The following is a 22,633-nucleotide window of genomic DNA, read 5'->3' on the forward strand; positions in this document are numbered from 1 at the left end:
GTCTTACTGGCAGGCCAGCACACTTACCCCGCTTTCTCACAGGTTTCTTACATTTGAGTGGTCTGGTGGAGTGGTTTGCAACTGCTTCCAATGAAGTGATCTTTCCTAGGACTCTGTGGAGCAGGTAGGTTGAGGTTTGGTATATTTTTGCAGAGGGTCTGCTTAGGTCCCGGTGGAGATGTTTCTGGTTTCAGTTGCTGCCGATTTGCTGCTCCAGGTCCAGACACATTTTTTGCAGAAGTGTTTGGACTGCTCTCCAGGCAAACATTGCAGTGGATTGCAGTATTTGAGATATATAATTTTTGCCTGTTTATCAAGAATGCCGGTTCAAAAATTGAGTGTCATTGTTGAGAATTATAAAACAAGCCCTTCAATGTTTCTTCCTGCTTATCTACCATCTTGCATGTTAACATACCCTTCCAGTTCTCTTGAGGCAAGACTATTGTTATTGCATTTTTTTTTAAAGTTTGAGAATTTTAGACTAGTACTTCCCACCTGCAAACTCAAATGTGAAAACTACCACATTGCAATGATCCTGAACTAAATGGTTATTAATCCTGTTTGTTAAACATTACCAGCTTTGAAATAGGCTCATCCCTGGTTGGCTCCTGACGATGATGTTTGGAGGAAGGCCATCAAAAGGACCTTGTCAACAAAGGAATGCATTGCTAATGTCACATGCAATGCCAAATGGTGATTAGATTATCTTCAAGCTTTGGGACAGTTAAAATGGTTGGTACTGAAACTCCAATTCACCACAGAGTGTTATGTAAACTGTTCTGAGCTTAGAAACTTAATTTAAACAACAGCATCTGTCATTTCTTGATTTGGTCCAAATGTATGAAATGGACTAAAAATACACACACACACATTGTCTCAAACCAGAGCCATGTAGTCTGTGGATTCTCTTAGGGCAGACAGCACCTTGAGCCACTGGATGCACATGTTGCTTAGATTATATTAATGAGGAAACGTCTGAGACACGTAGGGAGCAGTCCGCGGTGTTATCTACCATAGGGAATCTACCTAGTCTATGCAGCAAAACAGGTCAAAATACTTGAAGGCTGCAGTTGAAATTGCTCTGCAAGTGGCCACATCATCTGGGAAAAATGAATCACGATAGCAAACAATCAGAAAAAACTTGCCTAAAAATGGAACTGAGAAATTTTGAAAGGAGTTGCTCTGCCATTCAAAGGCTGCTTCTCCCCCATTCTGTTCACTAGCGACTGAGTGTTTGTGAAGTAAGCCTATGAGGAGAGGATATGAGGAGTGCGGAGAAGTGAGTTTACAGGGCAAGGATGGGAGAAGCAGGGGAGGGAACAAAAGAAAGCAGACAGTTTGAGAGGTTAGAAATGAGAGGGAGCACAGGTGAGTTGCTGGAAGGAGGAGGGGAGAAAATGGGAAAAGGCAGTACCTGCAAAAAGGGGAGAGTGAGATGAAGCAAATAACAACAAAGCGGATGAGAGGTGGAGAATCAAATAGCTACAAAAAGAACAGGGAGGAAGGCCATCAAAAGGATCTTGTCAACAAAGGAATGCATAGTAATTAGAAGCCAGGGAAATGTGAAGTTACAGAAAATGAATTCTTTACAATTTTATGTGCTTTTCATGAACTGTGCATGTGTATCAGTTTTGTTGTCTTATTCCAATTTAAATACTATGAGGTCTTTGATGCTTTCCTCTGCTGGTTAATCAAGGATTGAAAGCTGAGAATATTGACAAATTCTTCTTATCCTGCATGAGTCAAAATATCTTATGTTAATACAACAACAATAGATAATGTTATCATGTGCCTGCTGAAGAAGTTAGAATGAAAAAGTAGGCCTCAAAAACATGAATTTATTTTTAATACAAAATACCTGAAATAAAATTATTATTCAGATTTGGTTATTTATTAAGTGTAATATTTAAGCCGTAAGCAGCATGTAGATGAACTAACGTCACAATAAATCAAAAGCAAAATATTGCCAATTCTGGAGATCTGAAATAAAAACAAAAATAAAAGCTTAAAAAACTCAGCAGGCCAGGCAGCATCTCTGGATAGAAAGAGAGTTAATATTTTAAGCCAATGAGCATTCATGACTAAAAACTCAGTTCCGATGCAAGATCTTTGATGTGAAACAGTAACATTGATTCTCTCCACAGGCACTGCCTGATCACTGTAAATCAGTGTTTAAAATAGAACTATTAAAAAAGGTATTAAAATAAATTATAAACCTCAAATCAGAGCTCTGAACAGATTATCTGGTTATTTTACGCACTGCATGCAGGATCTTGTTATGTGCAAACTGGCAATGTATTTCCAACATTACCATAGTGACTCAACTTTAAAAGTACTCAAGTACTTTGAAATGCCCTAGGTTTTGAAAATCACTACGTAAATGCAAATCCCTATACTTTCAAACCTGATCTCTCTATTTCTGGGTTTAAAAAAGTTAATGTGGAAGCATGACAGGAATCCGCACCCGTTTTTCAGTACATTCACATTCCTCTTTTCTAGGGCGGCCTGAATGTGTTTCAGTTGTTGAGCTTTCCTTTTCTTGGCACACAGTACAACAGGCTAGAAGGCCTTTTTTTCGACACTGAACACAAGATAAAACAAGCTGACAGCAATAAGAGGTACTGCAGAGTCTGTATTCATCCCATGGGACACCACAATAGCTGCATTCTGGAGAAGAAAATCACAGGATTAGTTTCATAAGCATTAGAACTACAAACATGTTAAATACAATTACAGACACAAATTGAAGGACCAACGAATATGCCGATAATTCCATGTATGGATACTTTTGTTATTAATAGTTATGAGCCTGAAATTGAATGACTTGGAAGATAATGCTAAAGGAGACTGTACAAGAGAATAATTTCTGCTTTGCTGAATTAAGTGAAGCTATGTAGAATTCTGCTCAGTCGGCTGAATCTTTTTGAAGAATGAGACACTCCTAACCAACATCATCAAAAATACATGAATCTGGGTCATTCATTTCATTTACCCTTGATAAAGATCTTGCTGCAAGAAAATTAGGTACCATTTTCAACAATAATGGCTGCTGTTCAAAAGTGATTAATAGCTGTAAGTGTTTGAGGTCCCAGACATAAATTCAGGTTTTTTCATTCCTTACAATCTAAACATTTCCTACTCTACCTCACCTTCTTGAAGGGGAGCAGTGATTTGTTTGATAAATTTTCAGTAAAGTTAGAGGAGGAAATTTAGCTTCTCATTGAAAATGATTAACTGGTCTGGGATATCTGCATCAGTCGTAGAGTGAGATAATCATGGGAGACCTTTATTGTGCTTAGAGGGAGGCATATTCTGAAAGTAATGTGGCATCACAAGAGGCATCATAAGTGTCAATTATTGAAAATCAATTATGATCTTTCAACATAAATCTTGAATGTGGAATTAGCATAAATTGCTGGTTGAAGGTAACTAGAATTGACCATTTGGTGTTGACAATAGGCAAGAGATAGTTTAATGAGATGATATAGGTAGTCTTCAAGGCAAGATATGCTGCACCACATTCACCTGCAGCTTTACAATTTTGAGCATTCATAATGCTAAAATATCAATTTACAACCTTGACAATCCCACATAATAACAAAGGTACCATTTATAAATTATTCCACCTTCTGTTGATTCTACTGTTTATACCAAATGGCCAAATAGGAACAACAGCAGGCCATCATGTTCATTTAGTTAGATCTTCAGATTGACAAATCTCCAGGTTTTTAATTTTCTATGAATCATAACTTGATATCCTAACCTAACAAAAATCTTTGGATCTCAGTTTTGAACATTTCAACTGACTCAATATCCACAACGTTTGTGAAACAGAATTTTAGATTTTCACCACATTTATAGAAAAGTGTTTCTCTAATTTTAATATAGTAACCCCTTGTTGTTGGTTCCCAACATCAATTATTTCAATAAGTCAAGTATGACAATACTTTAACAATTTATCTATACTTGCCTGAAATAATGTCATCATTAGCAAAGATGGCATAACGATTGTCAAAAACAAACAATTTTCCCCTGTAGAAACCACTTGGAAATTGTTCAAGATATTTGTGAATTCCACCCTTGAGCTGGTAAACTTCCTTGCACACAGCCTGAATAACAAACAATAAATACTTAACAAATAAACTGGGAAGATACGCACTGCTCAAGCTCAGTGATGATCATGTAAAATTTGTGTATTAACATAGGAGTTTATTCTGTTTTTGGGGTTGCTTATGAAAAATAGGCTACTTTATCATAGAATTCCTACAGTGTGGAAGCAGGCCATTCAGCCCATCAAGTTCACAATGTCCCTCCAAACAGCATCGTATCCAAACCCACCCTGTCCCTGTAACCCTGCATTTCCTATGGCTAATCCGCCTGCCCTGCACACCCCTGGACATTATGGGCAAATTAGCATGGTCGATCCACCTAACCTGCACATCTTAGGACTGTGGGAGAAAGCAGAGCACCCAGAGGAAATCCACACAGACAAAGGGAGAACATGCAAACTCTACATAGATAGTTGCCCAAAGTCCCTGGCACTGTGAGTCAGTGGTGCTAACCACTGAGCCACTGTGCCATACCACTATACCAAGGTTCTCAAATGGGGTCTACAAAGAAATTCCAAAGGCTTTTAGAAATAATGTGAAATATGATGACTACTTGAAAGCAGCTCCTTAACCAGCAAAATTTGAGAACCAATAGTATACGGCATTAAGCCCAGGGCTCCTGTCTCACCAGCAAGGAGTTGCAGTAAGTGGGGCTCGGGGTTACAGGATCAAGATTACAGCACTAGGCTTCTCGGAGGGCTCAGCATTTCATAGTGAGGTTTGAAGTCTTTACACCCAGTTGAGTCTAAATCCACATTTTCGTTAATGCCAAGCATCCTGAAGTTCCAAATTTGGATTTATTTACCGATAAGGCAATGGCACGAGCAATCATTTACAGGCATATAAAATTCATAAATCGGGCATTAGAGAGCATCCACAGAAGGAAGGTGTTCCAACTTGATGGGTTGTATGAATGTGCCTGAAACTTAGGGACCATAATGTAGATAAATCTCCTTTATTGCATCCACATGCCACAACTAGAACAGGAAAAAAGTAACAGTTAAGTCAACAATGTTACACATTACCCACAAGACAGAGTCTAGTGGAGAATTAAATTACTTTGTCTTAATTAACTTTACCAATAAGGCAAAACTATGCACATATAAACCATCTTGAATTTTGTTATTTTTAATGAAGAACCTTGTGCAAGATTACTTAGAAAGGACCTCTAAAAATACGCATCTTAAAAATGACAGAGCTAATTGCTAAAAAGTACCTTATCAGTACTTGCTCAAATGTAGCTTTTCCTTTAATAGGGAAAACTAATTAATTACCCTTGACTACGGTAATTTAATTCCACATGTGCAGAAATGTTGATTTTGGCATTTTGCCACATCAAATTAATTACACAAGCTTCACATTAATTATTTGCAAGCATTACAAGAAACAATTATCTCACCTTTGACCTTAGATATGCTGAGCCTCGTTCACAGCGGATTCCTCCTGTACAATACATAAGGACCTGCTTGTCCTTGAAACATTCCAAATTTGTATCTATGTAATCTGGAAAGTAGCTGAATTTCCGGATATTAGGCGCAATGCAGTGTTGAAAATTTCCCTGAGCAACACAAATTGCTACAGTTCAACAAACAAATCTCAAGAGTACAAGAACAATAAAATAAGTACGCATTCTGCCATGATTCATTTTTAAAAACAGATGCTCGGATACAGTGCAATATAATTTTTTTATTCATGGGCTGCACACTGCAAGTCAATAAGTGAAAAAAAGTAGTACATTCACAGCACTTACATAGAACATTACAGCGCAGTACAGACCCTTCAGCCCTCAATGTTGCACCGCCCTGCCATACTAATCTGAAGCCCATCCCAACTACATTATTCCATGTACGTCTATTTGCCAGTCCAATGACGACTTAAATGCAGGCAAAGCATTCCATATCCTTACTACTCTGAGTAAAGTGCATAACATTTATTTTGAATAGGAAGAATGCAGAGTTTACCACCATCTTTGTTATTTATGCACATAAACTAAGAAGCTGTCCAATCATCTCTGTGCTCATTAAAATTATTTTTCTAAGCTGAATGGCTTTGTCCACTTCATGCTGTATAACAACGACCTACCAAACTTAACCAACCCAAGTTATTAATAGATTTTGGCTTCGTTGACAGCACATTTACCTCTGAGTTAGATGACTGAGGTTAAATCTCTTTCCAAGCTTGTAAATATTATGGCAGACGATCCTCCAATCAATATAGAGAAAGTACTTTCTTTCCAAAAAACATTGCAAACAATGCCTTAATAATTGCTTTAAAATAAAACGAATTGTCATGCCAGTGAGTTTTCAGACCAGGTTCATCTTGGTTTTTACTTTTTTGTGGCGTGACAAAAAAAGAGGTGACATGGGTACATTTCCATCCACAGAAGAAATGCTGCAATCTTTCCAGACGTTTTTAACTGGATGGAATGCCAACACATCTTCTCTGGATTGAGTGGGGAGAGTGTCTAAGTCTAGAAGTGGTATTCCAATAGGTTCATTTCAGTCATTTGTGAGGACCCTGCTTCTTTCCTGTGGCTTTGATGTCTGTTTTACCAGTATTTTGGAACTGATAAATTCAAATCTCTCCAATTTGGTGTAGGACAAGTGTGTTATATATTTGAAAAAGGTTAGTGTAAGCCAAGCCCTGAGGCAGGCAACTGTGGACCTGCTGTTCAAGTTCACTCCTCTCTTAATTATCCCACTGCAGTTTGAGACACAAATAAGTTCCATCATTGCCAATAAAATAACGGCAACTGTATGCTTTTGGTGTCTGAGAACTTCTAGCATGCTCCAAAATCTACTTAAACAACTGAAATGACCTGCCCTCTTATCAGATCAATAGGCTCCTGCAGAAGAGTCAGCAATATTTCCACCTATGACTTTTTCCAAAGTGAGAAGTGTTGCATTTTATAGTTCTCAACAGAATAATAATGGAGTGTTAATGACACATGCAATTATTAAAGGGCAATGCAGAGGGATCAAGAGATATGTCATGAAATGTGAATCTCCAGAACTTGCATTGTCAATTTATGCTGCTAAGCTGTTTGCCTCCACAACGGGCATCTCATCCTTGGCCTTCCCATTATCTTAAATGTCATGCTTATACATTTAATACTCATTAAGTCTGCTGCATAACACACTGCTGTTAGAGGTTAACAAGGCACTCATGCTGTTAAAAATTTGGTAATTCATTAAAGCAAAGGCTCTTGTGGCACAGCAGTAATGTTCCTATCTTTGAGCCAGGAGACCCAGATTATAGTTCCACCTGCTCCAAAGCTGAATAATAACATCTCTGAATAGGTTGATTAGAAAGTACCTTGTTAAATCAATGAAATTAACTTGACAGGCCTAGAAAGGGAACAACATAAAATCAACTCAGTCCCTTACATTCATTGAGATTTAATTTTTTTCTCGCCTTTGTCGTCCTTCCCTAATACTTTCTTTACTGATTCAAGTCTAATTCACCATCTTTCTCAATCTTGTTGACAGTTGTTGCCACCGGTCACTAAGTTGGCAGACTCCTTGTCATGATCTTATAATTTTACACAATCATCCCAATTTTTTGAGAAAGCTGCAAGAAGTTGAAGAGACCGCCTCCAGCAGAACATGACATATTACCTTTCAAGTAACTCCTGATTGTGCCTCACTAGTATGAGGTTGAGCTTAGTTTCCTTACTTTGTCATATGTAGTCTTCCTTTGGCATATCTCAATGTTTGCAATTTAAGTGTAGGCAAACTATTTACTGTTAACTATAGGAGAATCAGTCAAGCATAATCCTGAAACACACAAAAAAACACAAATTGCTGGAGAAACTCAAATTGGGCAGCATCTGTGGAGAGATAACAAGAGTTAATGTTTCAAGTCCAGAGACTCTTCTTCAGAATGCTAACTCTGTTTTCTCTCCATAGATGCTGCCAGACCTGCTGAGTTTCTCCACTAACTCTTTTTTTAATATGTTTCAGAATTCCAGCATCTGCAGTTCTTTGCTTTATTTTAAGCATAATCCTGCACTCACCTCAGTACCAATTTCAACAGAAGTTGGATAAAGTATTGCCTTAATTGATTTGCTATACAGAGGTCAATTACAGCATCCCAATCACCTTGTTTGAAATCGGCCAGCTTAGCACAAAGAAGAGAACAAAGCTGAAATCTCAGGTTTATACAGTTCAAGTACAAACTCACCTTACCAAATGAGCCAATGGGATGTTGTACTCCATTTTATCTCAAGTCTACTTGTGGCTACTCAGACTAGCCATGAGAGAAGTGTTGGTACAGATTATATGACCATCATCTGGGCAAGGCACGTTTGAAATGGCAAAAACCACAAAAGGACCAGCCAGATAGAAATTAAACAGTTGTTATGGCGGCATGGTGTGATGGGCGGCATGGTGGCACAGTGGTTAGCACTGCTGCCTCACAGCGCCAGAGACCCGGGTTCAATTCCCGCCTCAGGCGACTGACTGTGTGGAGTTTGCACGTTCTCCCTGTGTCTGCGTGGGTTTCCTCCGGGTGCTCCGGTTTCCTCCCACTGTCCAAAGATGTGCTGGTTAGGTGAATTGGCCATGCTAAAATTGCCCATAGTGTTAGGTAAGGGGTAAATGTAGGGGTATGGGTGGGTTGCGCTTCGGCAGGTCGGTGTGGACTTGTTGGGCCGAAGGGCCTGTTTCCACACTGTAAGTAATCTAATCTAATCTAATTTACCATTTACAGAATCTGTCCAAGTACCAGGCTTATTCAAAAACATTTCACTCCAATGACACATTCTCCAAAGGGTATAATTTTCAGAAGTGTGCAACCATGTCCAGCTCAAAATTAACACTGGCGCGTATGGAAGAGTTATGGAGAAGGCATTTGCTGCTACAAAGATCTGGTTTGACATGGGAATCCAACATAATCAGTCCAAGGTTATTGGTGTAATGAGAAACCTCATAGGATTTCTAAGCAGAATGATGTTTCTTCAGCTGCACTTATTATGATACCCAACATCTGAATTAAACTTGCACTTCTGAACTCAGTAATTGACTACAACATTAAAAAGAAAAATCAGATGGATAAAAACTCACAATTTTACTCTCATAGAAATTCCTGCAATCCAAGAGAATGGTGTCTTTTCGAATCTGGGTATTGTTATACAATGCTTCTAGTTTTCTGTGGAACTCTTCGGGAGTTAAATGAATTCCTACAATACCATTTACAAAACAAAAAAAAATAACATTAAGTTACAGCTGTACGTAACATTCACATTGCTACAACAAGTTCCAATTAAACATTTATTCAGTTATACAATATTTGTAAAAATGCCAGCAAGATCTAGTTCCCGAGCTAAGTAAAGCCTGTGTTTATTTAAGATCCTGCTCTAATTCCAAACCACTCTGGTACTCAAAACATTATCCTTTTAAGTTAATAATAATAATGACAAATTGTAAATGAATTATAGTGCCATTTATGAACAGATTTTTAGCTAGTCAATGCACCAACAAATAATCCCGATCTGCTCCTTTACTTACCAGCATCTTTATAAGAAATCTTCGCAGGATCTATTCCCATGGGAACAACCTCTTTATAAACTCCAACTCGGAGGTCTTGGAAACAATGGGATCCTCCTGCACTCCGCTTAGCCAAAAATACTTATTTTCAGAATTATTTTGCAGATTTGAAAGTTATGAATAATTTGAATGGTTTTATATATCAATGTAGGCAGTGCAATACATTAAGTTTTGGATTTACTAGAATTGTACAAATTAACATAATAAAGTGATAGAGTCATACAGCACGGAAATAGACTCTTCGGTCCAACTTGTCCGCAACGACCAGACATCCGAATCCAACCGAGCCCAATCTCTCTAAACCCTTCCTATTCATAAACCCATGCAGATGCCTTTTAAATGTTGTAATTGTACCCACTTCCACTGACCGTTCATTCCATACACACACCACTATCTGCGTGGAAAAGTTGCCCCTTCAGTCGCTTTTAAATCTTTCCCCTTTCACCTTAAATTTATGCCCTCTAGTTGTGGACTCCTCTACCCTGGCAAAAAGATCTTGGCTAGTCACCCTATCCATGCCCATGATTTTATAAACCCCTATTAGTTTACTCCTCAGCCTCTGACGCTCCAGGGAAAATAGCCCTAACCTATTCAGGCTCCCCTATAGCTAAAACCTTTCAACCCTGGCAACATCCTTATAAATTTTTTCTGAACCCTTTCAAGATTCACAACATCGTTCTCATAGCAGGGAGACCAGAATCGCATGCAGTACTCCAATAATGGCCTAACCAATGTCCTGTACAGCTGCAACATGACCTCCCAACTCCTATACTCAATGTTCTGACCAATAGAGGCAAGCATACCAAATGCCTTCTTCATGATCCTATCTTACCTGTGACTCTACTTTCAAGGAACTATGAACCTGCACTCCAAGGTCTCTTTGTTCAGCAACACTTCCCAGGACCCTACATATCAACTGTACAAGTGCTGCTCTGGTTTGCCTTACCAAAAAGCAATACCTCACATTTATCTAAATTAAATTCCATCTGCCACTCCTCAACCCATTGGCCCATCAGATCAAGATCCTGTTGTGCTCCGAGCTAATCCACTACACCACCTATTTTGGTATCAATTACCAACTTATTAACTATATCTCCTATGTTCACATCAAAATCATTTGTATAAGTGACGGAAATCAGTGGACCCAGCACCAATCCTTGTAGCGCACCGCTAATCACAGGCCGCCTTTCATCACCACCCTCTGTCTCCTACCTTCTAGCCAATTTTGTATTCAATAGGTTAGCTCCTCCTGGTAACCTTACTAACCAATCTATTATGCAGAAACATGCTGAATAAAATGGTGAATGAGATAAATAATCAGCTTCCAAATGTAATCCAAACTCTTGGTTCAGAAAGTGCCCTCAGTTTACAAACTAAGCACTCCTGCCTAATGATGAATTTGTTTGCAAAATTCAACTGCACAGATACAAAACTGAGTAAAGATGAAGAACAGAAAGCAGACAGCAGTGAAGTTATTTTTCAGACTATGGGGTGTGCACAGTGGTGATTCCTGCAGGTTTCTGTTCATGCACTGCCTTTCAACAGAGACACCTGGATTATCATGAATATAACAGGGATCTACTGGTATAGTTGTAGTATGCCTACCAATGAACATGGAGGCCTGGGTTCAAATCCCACCTTCTCTACAGGTGTGAAATTACATCTCTCAGCAGTTTGATTAAGGAAATATTTAAAACTTTTAAGTTGGCAAAACAATCCATGACATCACAAGCAGAGACGTAGATCAGAAAATCATGGAAAACTTGCAAAACATTTATAAAAAGGAGTACGTGCCCTAAAGCAGGAGAAAGGATACCTTCATTAAAAGCAGCTTTCATGATCTATCTGCACATGCACATTTTTCATTGCAGTTGCAACAAGTGTTAGGATAAAAAAGAAAATTTTGACAGGTGAAAACGTGATATGGTTTGCAACTTTTTGAAAGCACAAGTGAATCAAATAACAGGCGTTAAACAAAAGCTGATAGACTTTAATGCCAATATACTGTATAACAAATCAGTCAGTACAATTAAAAATAGCAGGTCAAAAAAGATAGCTCTAAAGGGAATTTAAAGTTTGGGAGGTTATAATATAGTACAAAGTCTATTAAAACATAAATAAACTGATACCAAACAAATTCCAAACAGAATCATTTTAACACTGCTTCAAGTGCTTTTCCTAATCTGGAGGAAGGCCCTGATGACTATATTTACATTTATTTATAACTCAATGTGCTTTCCTGCAGGATAAAGTTTAAAAGCAACAACTAATTTTGCGCCTGTGCACATCACGTTCCACCTATGGGTGGTAACGGCCACAAACACTGACCTTATAAAACATTGATTGGACTCTAGCTGCAGTACTATAGCTAATTCTAAGTCGATACTGAAGGAATGACGTCAAGATCTTAAACAAGGTGCATAAGGAACTTACAAGAGTGTAAGTGGAGAGAAATATGATATGACATAGAGAAACTGGAAACTGTTGTTCTTACAAGATTGACTTTTAAGAGGGATTTGATAGGCATTCAAAGTCTTGACGATTACTGATAGAATAAATGAGGAACAACTTTCTACTAGTAGAAGGGTCAATAAATAGAGGACACAAGTTAAAGAACTAGAGATCATGAAAGGTTAAAAGGTAAACAATTTTTTTTCAATTGAAGGGAAGTAGGCAGGGGTGTCCACATATGGTATATATTGAAACACAGCTCTTTACAATATATGCTAATAATCTGAATTGAGTGGACATAATTTCATAGCTTGCAAATGACATGAACTTGGGAAAAGTAGGCAACAATAAAAGGAGGATAGAATATTATGCAGTGATTATCTAGAATGCATTGCCTGAAAGGGAGGTAGAACTAAATTCAATATTAACTTTCAAAAGGGAATTGGAAAGGGAAAAAATGTCCTGGAGTATGTGGAAAGGGCAGGCAGTGAGGTAAATTGTATAGTTCCTTCAAAAACCGAGCATGGCATGCCAGGTCAAAACCACTGGGTTGTGTTGTTCTATCATACGACAATCCTTTAATTAAGGAACTATCATACTCAAATGAATAAATTCATAAAAATGCAAACAACTAACTGGGATGTGTTTTTAAAGGGGTGGAATTGCAAAGAAAGGATGTTATATGAACCTTGTATACACTTTGGAATGGTCCGTATTTGAGTTTACACTATGCACTGTTTTGGTCTCTATATTCTAAGAAAGATTTAGAGCAACTATAGAATGTGCAAAAAGATAAAGATAAAACCAGAACTGAAATGTTATCCTCATCAAGAGTGAACAGACTGGAATGTGCTCTCAAGAAAACAGACTAATGGGGGTGATCTGGCAGGTATGCTTCAGATTTTGAAATGATTTGGCAGGGTAAATATCAAAAGATGTTTCCACTTATGGTAGAGATAAAAGAGCCACAAATAAGATAGTTATGAACAAATCTAATACAGAATTCAGGAGAAAGTGGGACTAATCTGTTAGCCCAATGCTGGATGCTTTCAGCGCCATTTGTGATTCCTCTATGTTCAAATGCAACAAGATCTAGATAATGTCCAGGCTTGGACTGACAAGTGGCAAATAACATTTGTACCATACAAATGCAAGGTAATGACCATCTCCAATAAGAGACAATCTAAACATCGTCTCTTGACATTCGATGGGGTTACAATTTATTGTTGCTGGGTTAAATTCCTGGAACTCCCTCCCTAAGGGCTTTCTGGGTCAACCTACAGTAGGTAGACTGTAGCAGATCAAGAAGGCAGCTCACCCACACATTCTCAAGAGCAACTATAATAAACGCTTGCCAGCCAGCAAAGCCCACGTCCATAAGTTGATTAAAAAATGCCAAAGAATAATTGAGCATGGACATACTTAAAGGCAAAATAATCAATAAAGAAAGCAATCCTGACAAGATTGAACAGTGGGTCCCATGGAATTTTAACAAAGAATGAACAGTGCAGACACAGATATTTTATTCTAACTAATCTACATAAACATTCATACAAATGTACATGCAGATTTCTATATTGCTCAATATGCACATGTAATAATCACATTGAACATATAAATTGTAAATTGAGGCATTTAAATTACTAAAAGCCTTGCGCAAATGGATTATTTCTGTCTGACCCCTGTCCCACTGTGCACTCTCGTCCACCATAACGTTCCCTCCTAGGTTTGAACCTGAACATGTTGCAAATGCTAATAGACACAAATGTAAAGAAAACATATGCAGGGAAATAAGCATTTTATTTTGTATCACACAGGAATAGCAACAATTTACAGGTCAGATACTGGATAGAGTCATAGAGATGTACAGCATGGAAACAGGTCCTTTGGTTCTTGCCAACCAGGTATCCTAATCTAGTCCCATTTGCCAGCACCCGACCCATATCCCACCAAACCCTTCCTATACATATACCCATCCAGATGCCTTTTAAATGTTGTAATTGTACCAGCCTCCACCACTTCATCTGGCAGCTCATTCTATACATGCACCACACTGTATGTGAAGAAGTTGCCCCTTAGGTCCTTTTTAAATCTTCCTCGTCTGACCTTAAACGTATGCATGGAGTAAAGTACCATGAAGGCCCAACTTTACTTTTGTTTCATGCTTTAATATCAATCTCACAAGGCCCTCTATTGATCCAAAATTAGCACGTCATTTCCCGCAAGTCTTCCTTATTATACTTCATGGGTCTATGTTCACTGGAAAATGGTCAAAAACACCCTCAGAAATTTCAATGAGGACCAGCAAAGAAGCTTTCATTTAGTTATCCAGGATCAATTAAACACAAGTCCCAGAAAGGACCCAGAGCACCCCAAGCCTCATTTTTTTCTTATTTAATCACTGATAGCATTTTGTTAGCTCAAATTCCATCGAAAACAAATTAGAATTGTTCAATGGTTTCACTTCTGCTTTGGCAGACTGATACATATAACATTGCTTCTTTATCTTGTAAAAGTATTCCTAAATTTGGCCTTTTTATACTGGTTGCTTGAATACTGCAAGTTCAGGAAGTACTTCAGTCATGCTTCCTACAGCCTGGTCAGAATTATGGCAGACAGTTTCAATCCAACGATGTACTGTTACATCTAACTTCAATTTTCTACATTTGTTTTTCACAACAACCTTCAATGTTGCACTTCCTACAAGGGCCTACTGGAGATCCAATATATCCACTGGCTCCCTTTTTATCTACAAAAGTTACTTTTTCAAATAACTCCGGTAAATTAGTTAAACTGATATCCCTCTGATGAAATCATGTTGGCTCTGCCTATTTGTTCGCTCCTCAAAGGACTCTAAATAAATTTGTCAGACATGATTTCCTCTTCATGAATCAACTCTACTAGATTAGATTATACATTTCTAAATGATCTGTTATTTTATCCTTTATAATTATTTCCAAAGGAAAATGTTAAGCTCAATGTAGTTCCATTTTTTGGTCTCTCCCTTTTTCAATAATTGTGCTACTTTGGTGTTTGCCAATCCTCTGGAGCTTTTCCAGAATCTAAGTTTTCCCAGTACATTTTCTCTAGAAATAGCTGGTGTGCTTATTTGTTCCTTCAGCACTTTCGTCTCTTGATTAATAACACTCCAAAACACAAAATAATGTTCTCTACTGTGAAGATTGATGCAAAGTACTTATTCAACCCCTTTGCCATTTCCTGGTTCCCCATTATTATTTCTCCAGTGTCATTCTCTAAGGGGCCTATGATCACTTTCACTTCTCTCTTCGTTTTTACATATTTAAGAAGCTCTTTCTTTCCATTTTTATATTACTTGTAAGCTTATCCTCAAAGTTGATTTTCTCCCTCTTTCTTTTTGGTCATTTTTTTGTTGTTTTTTTAAAAGAACTTTCACAATCATCTGGCTTACTATTAATCTTGGTCAAACTTTTTTTAATTTCAATCTTTAACCACTCTGGTTAACCATGATTGACATATTCCTTCCCGCGAATCTGCTTCCTTACTGAGATCTATCTTCACTGTGAGCCATGAACTATTTTCTTAAACATCTGCCATTGTATCTCAAGCACCTTTGCTGCTAAACTCCTTCTCCAATCCAGTACAGCCGGTTCTGCTCTCATTCCCTCATAATTACGCTTACTTAAGCTTAACGCAGTTGTTTCCAACCGAAGATCCCTCTCTCAAACTAAATGCTGAATTCTGCCATGTTATGGTCAATGTTTACTTGGATATCATTACTAAACCTACTTCATAACGTATTAGCAATCCAAAATAACCTGGTCACTGCTTGCATCCATAACATATTGTTCTAGGAAAATGCCCCAAATACACTATGAATAGTTCCTTTCGGCTACCTTTGCCAATTTGATTTTCCAAATCTACATGAGGAATAAAGTCACCCTGATTAATATATTGTCTTTTTTAAATGGCGTCATTATCTTTAAGCTAATGAAGATTACAGAACAACTTCTGTTAGGGGATCTACAGACTACACTTACTTGCATCTTCCCCTTATTATTTCGTATCCCCACCCATACAGATTCTATATCAGCCAATTCTAGATTATTTGTTATCATATTTATTCCATCGCTTACTAACAAAACTACCCCACCACCCGTTCCTTCCTGCCCACCTTTGTAAAAGTAACATTCCCATGTATATTCAGTTCCCTGTTTTGATCTCCTCACAACCAAGTCTGCATAGAGACTAGAAAATCATATTCATGAGCCCTCTTTATGCAGTTATTTCATATATTACATGCATTTAAGTAAAGAACATTAATTTTGCCTTTTTATAATTTCTTCCCCTTTTGATCTTGGGAAGTTAAGGACAGCTAAAAAGCAAAAGACAAAGCATACGACATGGTGAAAATTAGTGGGTAGCCAGAAGATTCAGAAGCCTTTAAAAGGCAGCAAAGGATAAGTGAAAAAGCAGTAAAGGCAGGGGAAAAGAGAAAATATCAGGGTAAGCTATCTCGTAATATAAAAGAACACTGCAAGAGTTTTTTTAGATATCTAAAAGGCAAGAGTGGACATTGGACTGCTGGAAAATGAGGCTGGAGTAGTAGTAATGGGGAATAAAGGAATGGCGAGGCACTAAGTAGGTAGTTTACATTAGTTTTCACAGTGGCAGCATACCAGAGTTGGGGCAAAGGTGAGCATAGCGGTCATCACTAAGGAGAAAGTGATGCTGTGAGATCTGAAGGTGGATAAATCACCTGGACCAGATGGGCTACATCCAGAGTACTGAAAAAGATAGCTAAGAGGCACTGTTAGGGTTCTTTCAGGAATCACTGGAGTCAGAGAGGATCTCAAAAGACTAGAAAACAGTTAACTAACATACACTTTAAGAAGGGAGGGAGGCACAGGACAGGAAACTATTGGCCAGTTAGCCTGAACTCGGTTTTTGTTGATTTGAATCTATTATTAAGGCTGAGATTGTGGAGTACTTGGAGTGAATGATAAAATAGGGAAGGTCATGCCTGACAAGTCTGTTAAAATTCTTTGAAGAATTAGTGAGCAAGTTAGACAAAGGAGAGTCAGTGAATTTTCAGAAGGCCTTTGACAAGGTGTCACACAGGGGGCTGCTAACTAAGATAAGAACCCATAGTATTATGGGTAGGATAAAAGATTGGGAAACTGCCAGAAGGCAGAATGGCGATGAAAGGCTCTTTTTCAGGATGGCAGCTGGTGGTTAGTGGAGTTCCACTGAGGTCAGTATTGGGACTGCAACTATTCATGTTGTACATTAATGATCTTCCACAAAGGAACTGATGGCACTGTTGCTAAGTTTGCAAATAACAAAGGTAGGTAGAGGGATAGGTAGTGTAGAGGAAGTGGGGAGGCTGCAAAAAGACTTAGACTTGTTAGGAGAGTGGGAAAAGAAGTGGCAGTTGGAATACAATGTGGGAAAGTGAGCGTTTATGTACTCTGGTAGGAAGAGAGGCACAGATTATTTTTTGAATGTGAAAAGGCTGAAGGCCAAAGGGATTCTGAAGTCCTAGTTCAGAATTCTCTTAAGATTAACATGCAGGTTCAGTTGGGGTTAGGAAGGTAAATGCAATGTTAACATTCATGTCAAGGAGGCCAAAATACAAAACCAAAGATGTCCTGCTGAAATTGTAGAAGGTCCTGGTCAGACCACATTTGGAATATTGAGTACAGTTTTGGTGCTCAGATCTGAGGAAGATGTGCTAGCACTGGAAGTCATACAGAAATTATCCCAGGGATGAAGAGCTTGTCATGTGAGGAACGATGGAGGTCTCTGGGTGTGTACTCTGTGTTTAGACGGAAAGAGGGCCAGGGGTATACTATTGAAACTTATAGAATACTAAGCGGCCGAGTTGGAGTGGACATTTTCACTAGTGGGTGATACTAGGACTTGAGCCTCAGAGTGAAGGAACAACTCTTTAGAACTGAGATGGGGATAAATTTCTTTAGTCAGAGTGAGGTTAATTAATCTGTGGAACTCAATGCTGCAGAAGGCTGTAGAGGCCATGTCATTGAAGATATTTAAGACAGCGATTGATAGGTTCTTGATTTGGATGGGAATCGAGATTTATGGGGAGAAGGCAAGATAATGGGCAGGGACAAAAGCTGATGGGTCAGAGATTACACAAAGATAAGGAGATTATCACTTCTTAAATTTAATTTAATGTAACCACTTTTGACAATTTTTTCTCTGCACTGTTTATAATGTGCCATAGAATCAGTCCTGCCTTTACCTTAAAGTCCTCTGCAGACATAGATTGAAATTGTGGATGGGAAAGCATTGCTTCAATGTACTGCTCAGTTGCTCTCTTGCATCCACCAACTGTTCCATTAATGCCCTCTTTGGAAATACGGACCTGAAAGAAACACTGCCAATGAGCTAAATGATTCAACACACACCCATTGTAAACTACTGGTTTGCCTTCTACAAGCAGAATAACTCATTTTTTGAAGAGACTTTGCTCTAATTTCCTTGGAACCATCTTGTATATTAACACTGCTATAGTGAAAAAGCCAGTGAACTACTACCAGCAATCTGGGTGGCACAGTGGCTGTGGTTAGCACTGCTGCCTCACAGCACCAGGGACTGTGTTTGATTCCAGCCTTGGGTGACTGTGTGTGGAGTTTGCACGTTTTCCTTGTGTCTGCATGTGTTTCGTCCCACAGTCCAAAGATGTGCAGGTTAGGTGCATTCACCATGGTAAATTGTCCGTTGTGTCCAGGGATGTGTAGACTATGTGGATTCGCCATGGTAAATGTGGGGTTATGGGGATAGGCTGGGGGCTTACTCTGGATGTGATGCTTTGAGGATTGGTGTTGACTCAATGGGCCAAATGTCGAGTGTGTGGTGCAGGAGAAGCACAGCAGGTCAGGCAGCATCCGAGGAGCAGGAGAATCGACGTTTTGGGGGCAAGCCCTTCATCAGGAGTGAGACTTGTGAGCTGGGGGGGGGGCGGAGCTGATGAAGGGCTTATACCTGAAACGTCGATTCCCCTGCTCCTCAGATGCTGCCTGACCTGTTCTGTTTTTCCAGCATCGTACTCTCAATTCTGATTTTCAGAATGTGCAGTCCTCACTTTCTCCTCCTCAATGGGCCAAATGGCCTCTTTCCGCACTGGAGAGGTTCTATGCTTTTATGATCTTCATGGTAAATTGACAATCACTGAAACCTAGATATTCGGCAATACTTTGAAAACTTACTCAATTCCTTGGACGGCATAATTATTTTCTTTCCCCAGATATCAGAGGCAAACACAGAAAAATTCAGTGCAAGTTGAGGATACCAAAAGTAAAACAAGAACACAGAAGGAATCTCTCCCCTACCTTGCCTGTTAAGTGCAACTGATGACAAAGGGCTTTTTGCCAGGTGCAGATCAGTTGTGGTTCCTCGATATCACAATATGAGTAATATAACAGCACTTCGCCTGCTACACTAGTGGAAAAAAAATTAACACCTGTTAAATCCAATAATCAAAACTACAGCAAAGTCTTTTTCTTTACAAGGAGGAATTACAATATAAAAGATAAGCCAATGTAGATCTTTTTTAAAAAGAACAAGCTTAATTAGCTTTATAGCAGCTTAAAAAAAGCTATAAATAAACATTTGGCAGATATTCCCTATTGCACAATAGGAATTTATTGGCTAGAAGTAAATAAAAATTCTAATTGCAACCCCTCTCTGCAGTGGCACTAATTTTGAGGAAGAGTCCACATTCACTGATAAGATTCTGCTGCCTCCAAGGAGGTTATTTTGAACATGATGCCCTGAAAATTCATATTCAGTAGGCTATTCAAATATTGGACCACTGCATTTGAGCCATATCCTGGGCTGGTCTACATCATCAACAGGTGTCACCACATAAATGACCAACAACCACCTTGGTTGATATTTTGTCCACATGGGCTAAATCCAGTTTTAGTCCCTTCTCCTTTCTCACTCCAGTTAACACTGTTGATTCAGTACACATCAGGGATGAACCTGGAGCTGAAACTCTCATTACCTGTCGACACCGTGAAGCACCCACAAGGCAGGGAGTATTGTGGATAGCACGTATAAAGAGGTGGTCGCACCACAGGCAGGAAGGGAATGGGTGATCACCAGACAGAACAAGAGAGATAGGCAGGTAGTACTCAAATCTCCCGTTCCATTCTCCTGCAAAGGAGATACACCATTTTGGATACCATTAAGGTGAATGACCTCTCAAGGGAAAGCAGCAGCTGCCAAACTTGTTGCACCATGGTTGGTTCTGCTGCAGAAGGGTAAAAGGTGTGCCAGGGTAATACTTATAGAGACTCAATTGTAAGGGGAATAGACAGGAACTTCTGTGGCCACAAAGGAGATTCCAGATGGTATGTTGCCTTCCTGGTGCTAGGGTTATGTATGTCTTGGAGCAGGTACAGGACATTTGTGAAAGGGTGACATGTGCTAGTCAGGAGTGGAAATGACAGGATAAATGGGATGAATACATGGCTGAAAAGATAGTGTAAGGGAGAGGGTTTCAGGTGCGTGAGGAATTAGGACCAGTTCTGGGGAAGGTGGGATCTGTATAAATTGGACGGATTACATCTGGGCAGGACTGGGACTGATTTTTTTTGGGGGGGTGGGGGGCGGGGAGGAGGGTTGGATTGGCTAGAGCGGATGGGGAGGGTTAAAGTAATATGCTAGGGGAATGGGAACCTATATGAGGAGTCAGAGAAGGAGGGAGCAAGGACAAAATCAAATGATACAAAAAGGGAATAAGAAAACTGGTAGGCAGAGAAACCAAGGACAAGATTCAAAAGAGAAAAAGTATTGGGAGCGAGACAAACAATGCTAAAAAGATAAACTTAAAGGCTTTGTGCCTTAATGCATGGTGCATTTGCAATAGAATGGATGAACTAATCATGCAGGTAGATGTAAATGGATATAATATAATTGGGATGAAGGAGACATGGCTGCAGAGTGACCAGGGATGGGAACTGAATGTTCCAGGATATTTAGTATTTAGGAAGGACAGACAAAACGGAAAGTGGCATTGCTGGTTAAAGAGGAAATTAAACAATAGTGAGAAAGGATATTAGCTCTAACAATGTAGAGTCTGTATGGGTAGAGCTGAGAAATACCAAGGGGCAAAAAACATTAGTGGGGGTCATTCAAAGAACACATGAGGGAACTGCAACAACTGTTTAGACCCCAAACTGCACTAATGTTGAGAATGCCATTAAACAGGAAATTAGAGATGTGTATCGGAGATCATGGGTGATTTTAATCTGCACATAGATTAGATAAATCAAATTAACCACAATGCCGTGGAGGAGGAATTCCTGGAGCATATACAGGATGGTTTTCTTGACCAATATGTGGAGGAACCAACGAGAAAGCATGCCATCTTAGACTGGGTACTGTGTAATGAGAAGGAAATCATTGCCGATCTAGCTGTGCAAGATCCCTAGGGGACAAGCAACCATAACATGGTAGAATTTTTTATCAAGGTGGAGTATGAGGTAGTTGATTCAGAGACTAGGGTGCTGAATCTTAATAAAGGAAACTATGAAGATATGAGGCATGAGTTGGCCTTGATAGATTGGGAAGAGATATTTAAAGGGATGACAGTGGACAGGCAAAAGCAAACATTCAAAGAACACATGAGGGAACTGCAACAACTGTTTATTCCTGTTTGGCACAAGAGGAAAAGGGTAAGAGGACCAATCTATGGCTTACAAAGGAAATTAGAGATAGTATCCGATGCAACGAAGAAGCATATAGCTTGGTCTGAGGACTGGAAGCAATTTAGAATTCAGCAACGAAGGACCAAGGAATTGATTAAGGGGAAAATATAATACGAAAGTAAGATGGCATGGAACATAACGCTACGAGCTTTTATAGGTACGTGAAGAGAAAGAGATTGGTAAAGACAAATGTAAGTCCCCTACAGCCAGAATTGGGGGAAGCATATAATAGGGGATAAAGAGCAACTGAATACATACTTTGGTTCTATGTTCACAGAAGAGGTCAAATCAGCTACCAGAAAAAGTGGAGAATGCAAATTTTAGTGAGAGGGAAGAACTGAGGGAGATCAATATTAGTAGCGTAATGGTGCTGGGAAATTTGATGGGATTGAAAGAGATAAATCCCTAGGTCCTGATTATCTACAGCTGAAAATGTGTTGCTGGAAAAGCGCAGCAGGTCAGGCAGCATCCAAGGAGCAAGAGAATCAACGTTTTGGGCATGAGCCCTTCTTCAGGAATGAGGAAAGTGTGTCCAGCAGGCTAAGATAAAAGGTAGGGAGGAGGGACTTGGGGGAGGGGCGTTGGAAATGCGATAGGTGGAAGGAGGTCAAGGTGAGGGTGATAGGGCAGAGTGGGTGGGGGCGGAGAGGTCAGGAAGAAGCCGGAGTGGGGTGGACCTCTCCGCCCCCACCCCACTCCGGCCTATCACCCTCACCTTAACCTCCTTCCACCTATCGCATTTCCAACGCCCCTCCCCCAAGTCCCTCCTCCCTACCTTTTATCTTAGCCTGCTGGACACACTTCCCTC

The 22,633-nt window shown here is 39.3% G+C and overlaps 1 protein-coding gene across 4 annotated transcripts in view; it reads right to left on the minus strand.

Annotated features, from left to right (window-relative positions):
• Nucleotides 1-1,837: 1,837 nt before the first annotated feature.
• The window catches only part of LOC122564405 (thiosulfate sulfurtransferase/rhodanese-like domain-containing protein 2), a 31,267-nt gene continuing 10,471 nt past the window's right edge, over nt 1,838-22,633 (minus strand). For 3 of the 4 annotated variants that reach the window (XM_043719219.1, XM_043719229.1, XM_043719248.1), the window contains 7 exons: nt 19,441-19,549; nt 18,351-18,473; nt 9,617-9,722; nt 9,173-9,288; nt 5,509-5,667; nt 3,971-4,109; nt 1,838-2,667 (listed from right to left, as the gene is read on the minus strand). In XM_043719219.1, coding sequence (XP_043575154.1) covers nt 2,435-2,667; nt 3,971-4,109; nt 5,509-5,667; nt 9,173-9,288; nt 9,617-9,722; nt 18,351-18,473; nt 19,441-19,549 — 985 coding nt within the window. In that variant the 3' untranslated portion in view covers nt 1,838-2,434. The remainder of the gene's footprint in view (nt 2,668-3,970; nt 4,110-5,508; nt 5,668-9,172; nt 9,289-9,616; nt 9,723-18,350; nt 18,474-19,440; nt 19,550-22,633) is intronic. The other variant, XM_043719239.1, reaches the window with a different exon arrangement.

This window comes from Chiloscyllium plagiosum, chromosome 2 (assembly GCF_004010195.1).
Source record: "Chiloscyllium plagiosum isolate BGI_BamShark_2017 chromosome 2, ASM401019v2, whole genome shotgun sequence".
Classification (NCBI taxonomy): domain Eukaryota; kingdom Metazoa; phylum Chordata; class Chondrichthyes; order Orectolobiformes; family Hemiscylliidae; genus Chiloscyllium; species Chiloscyllium plagiosum.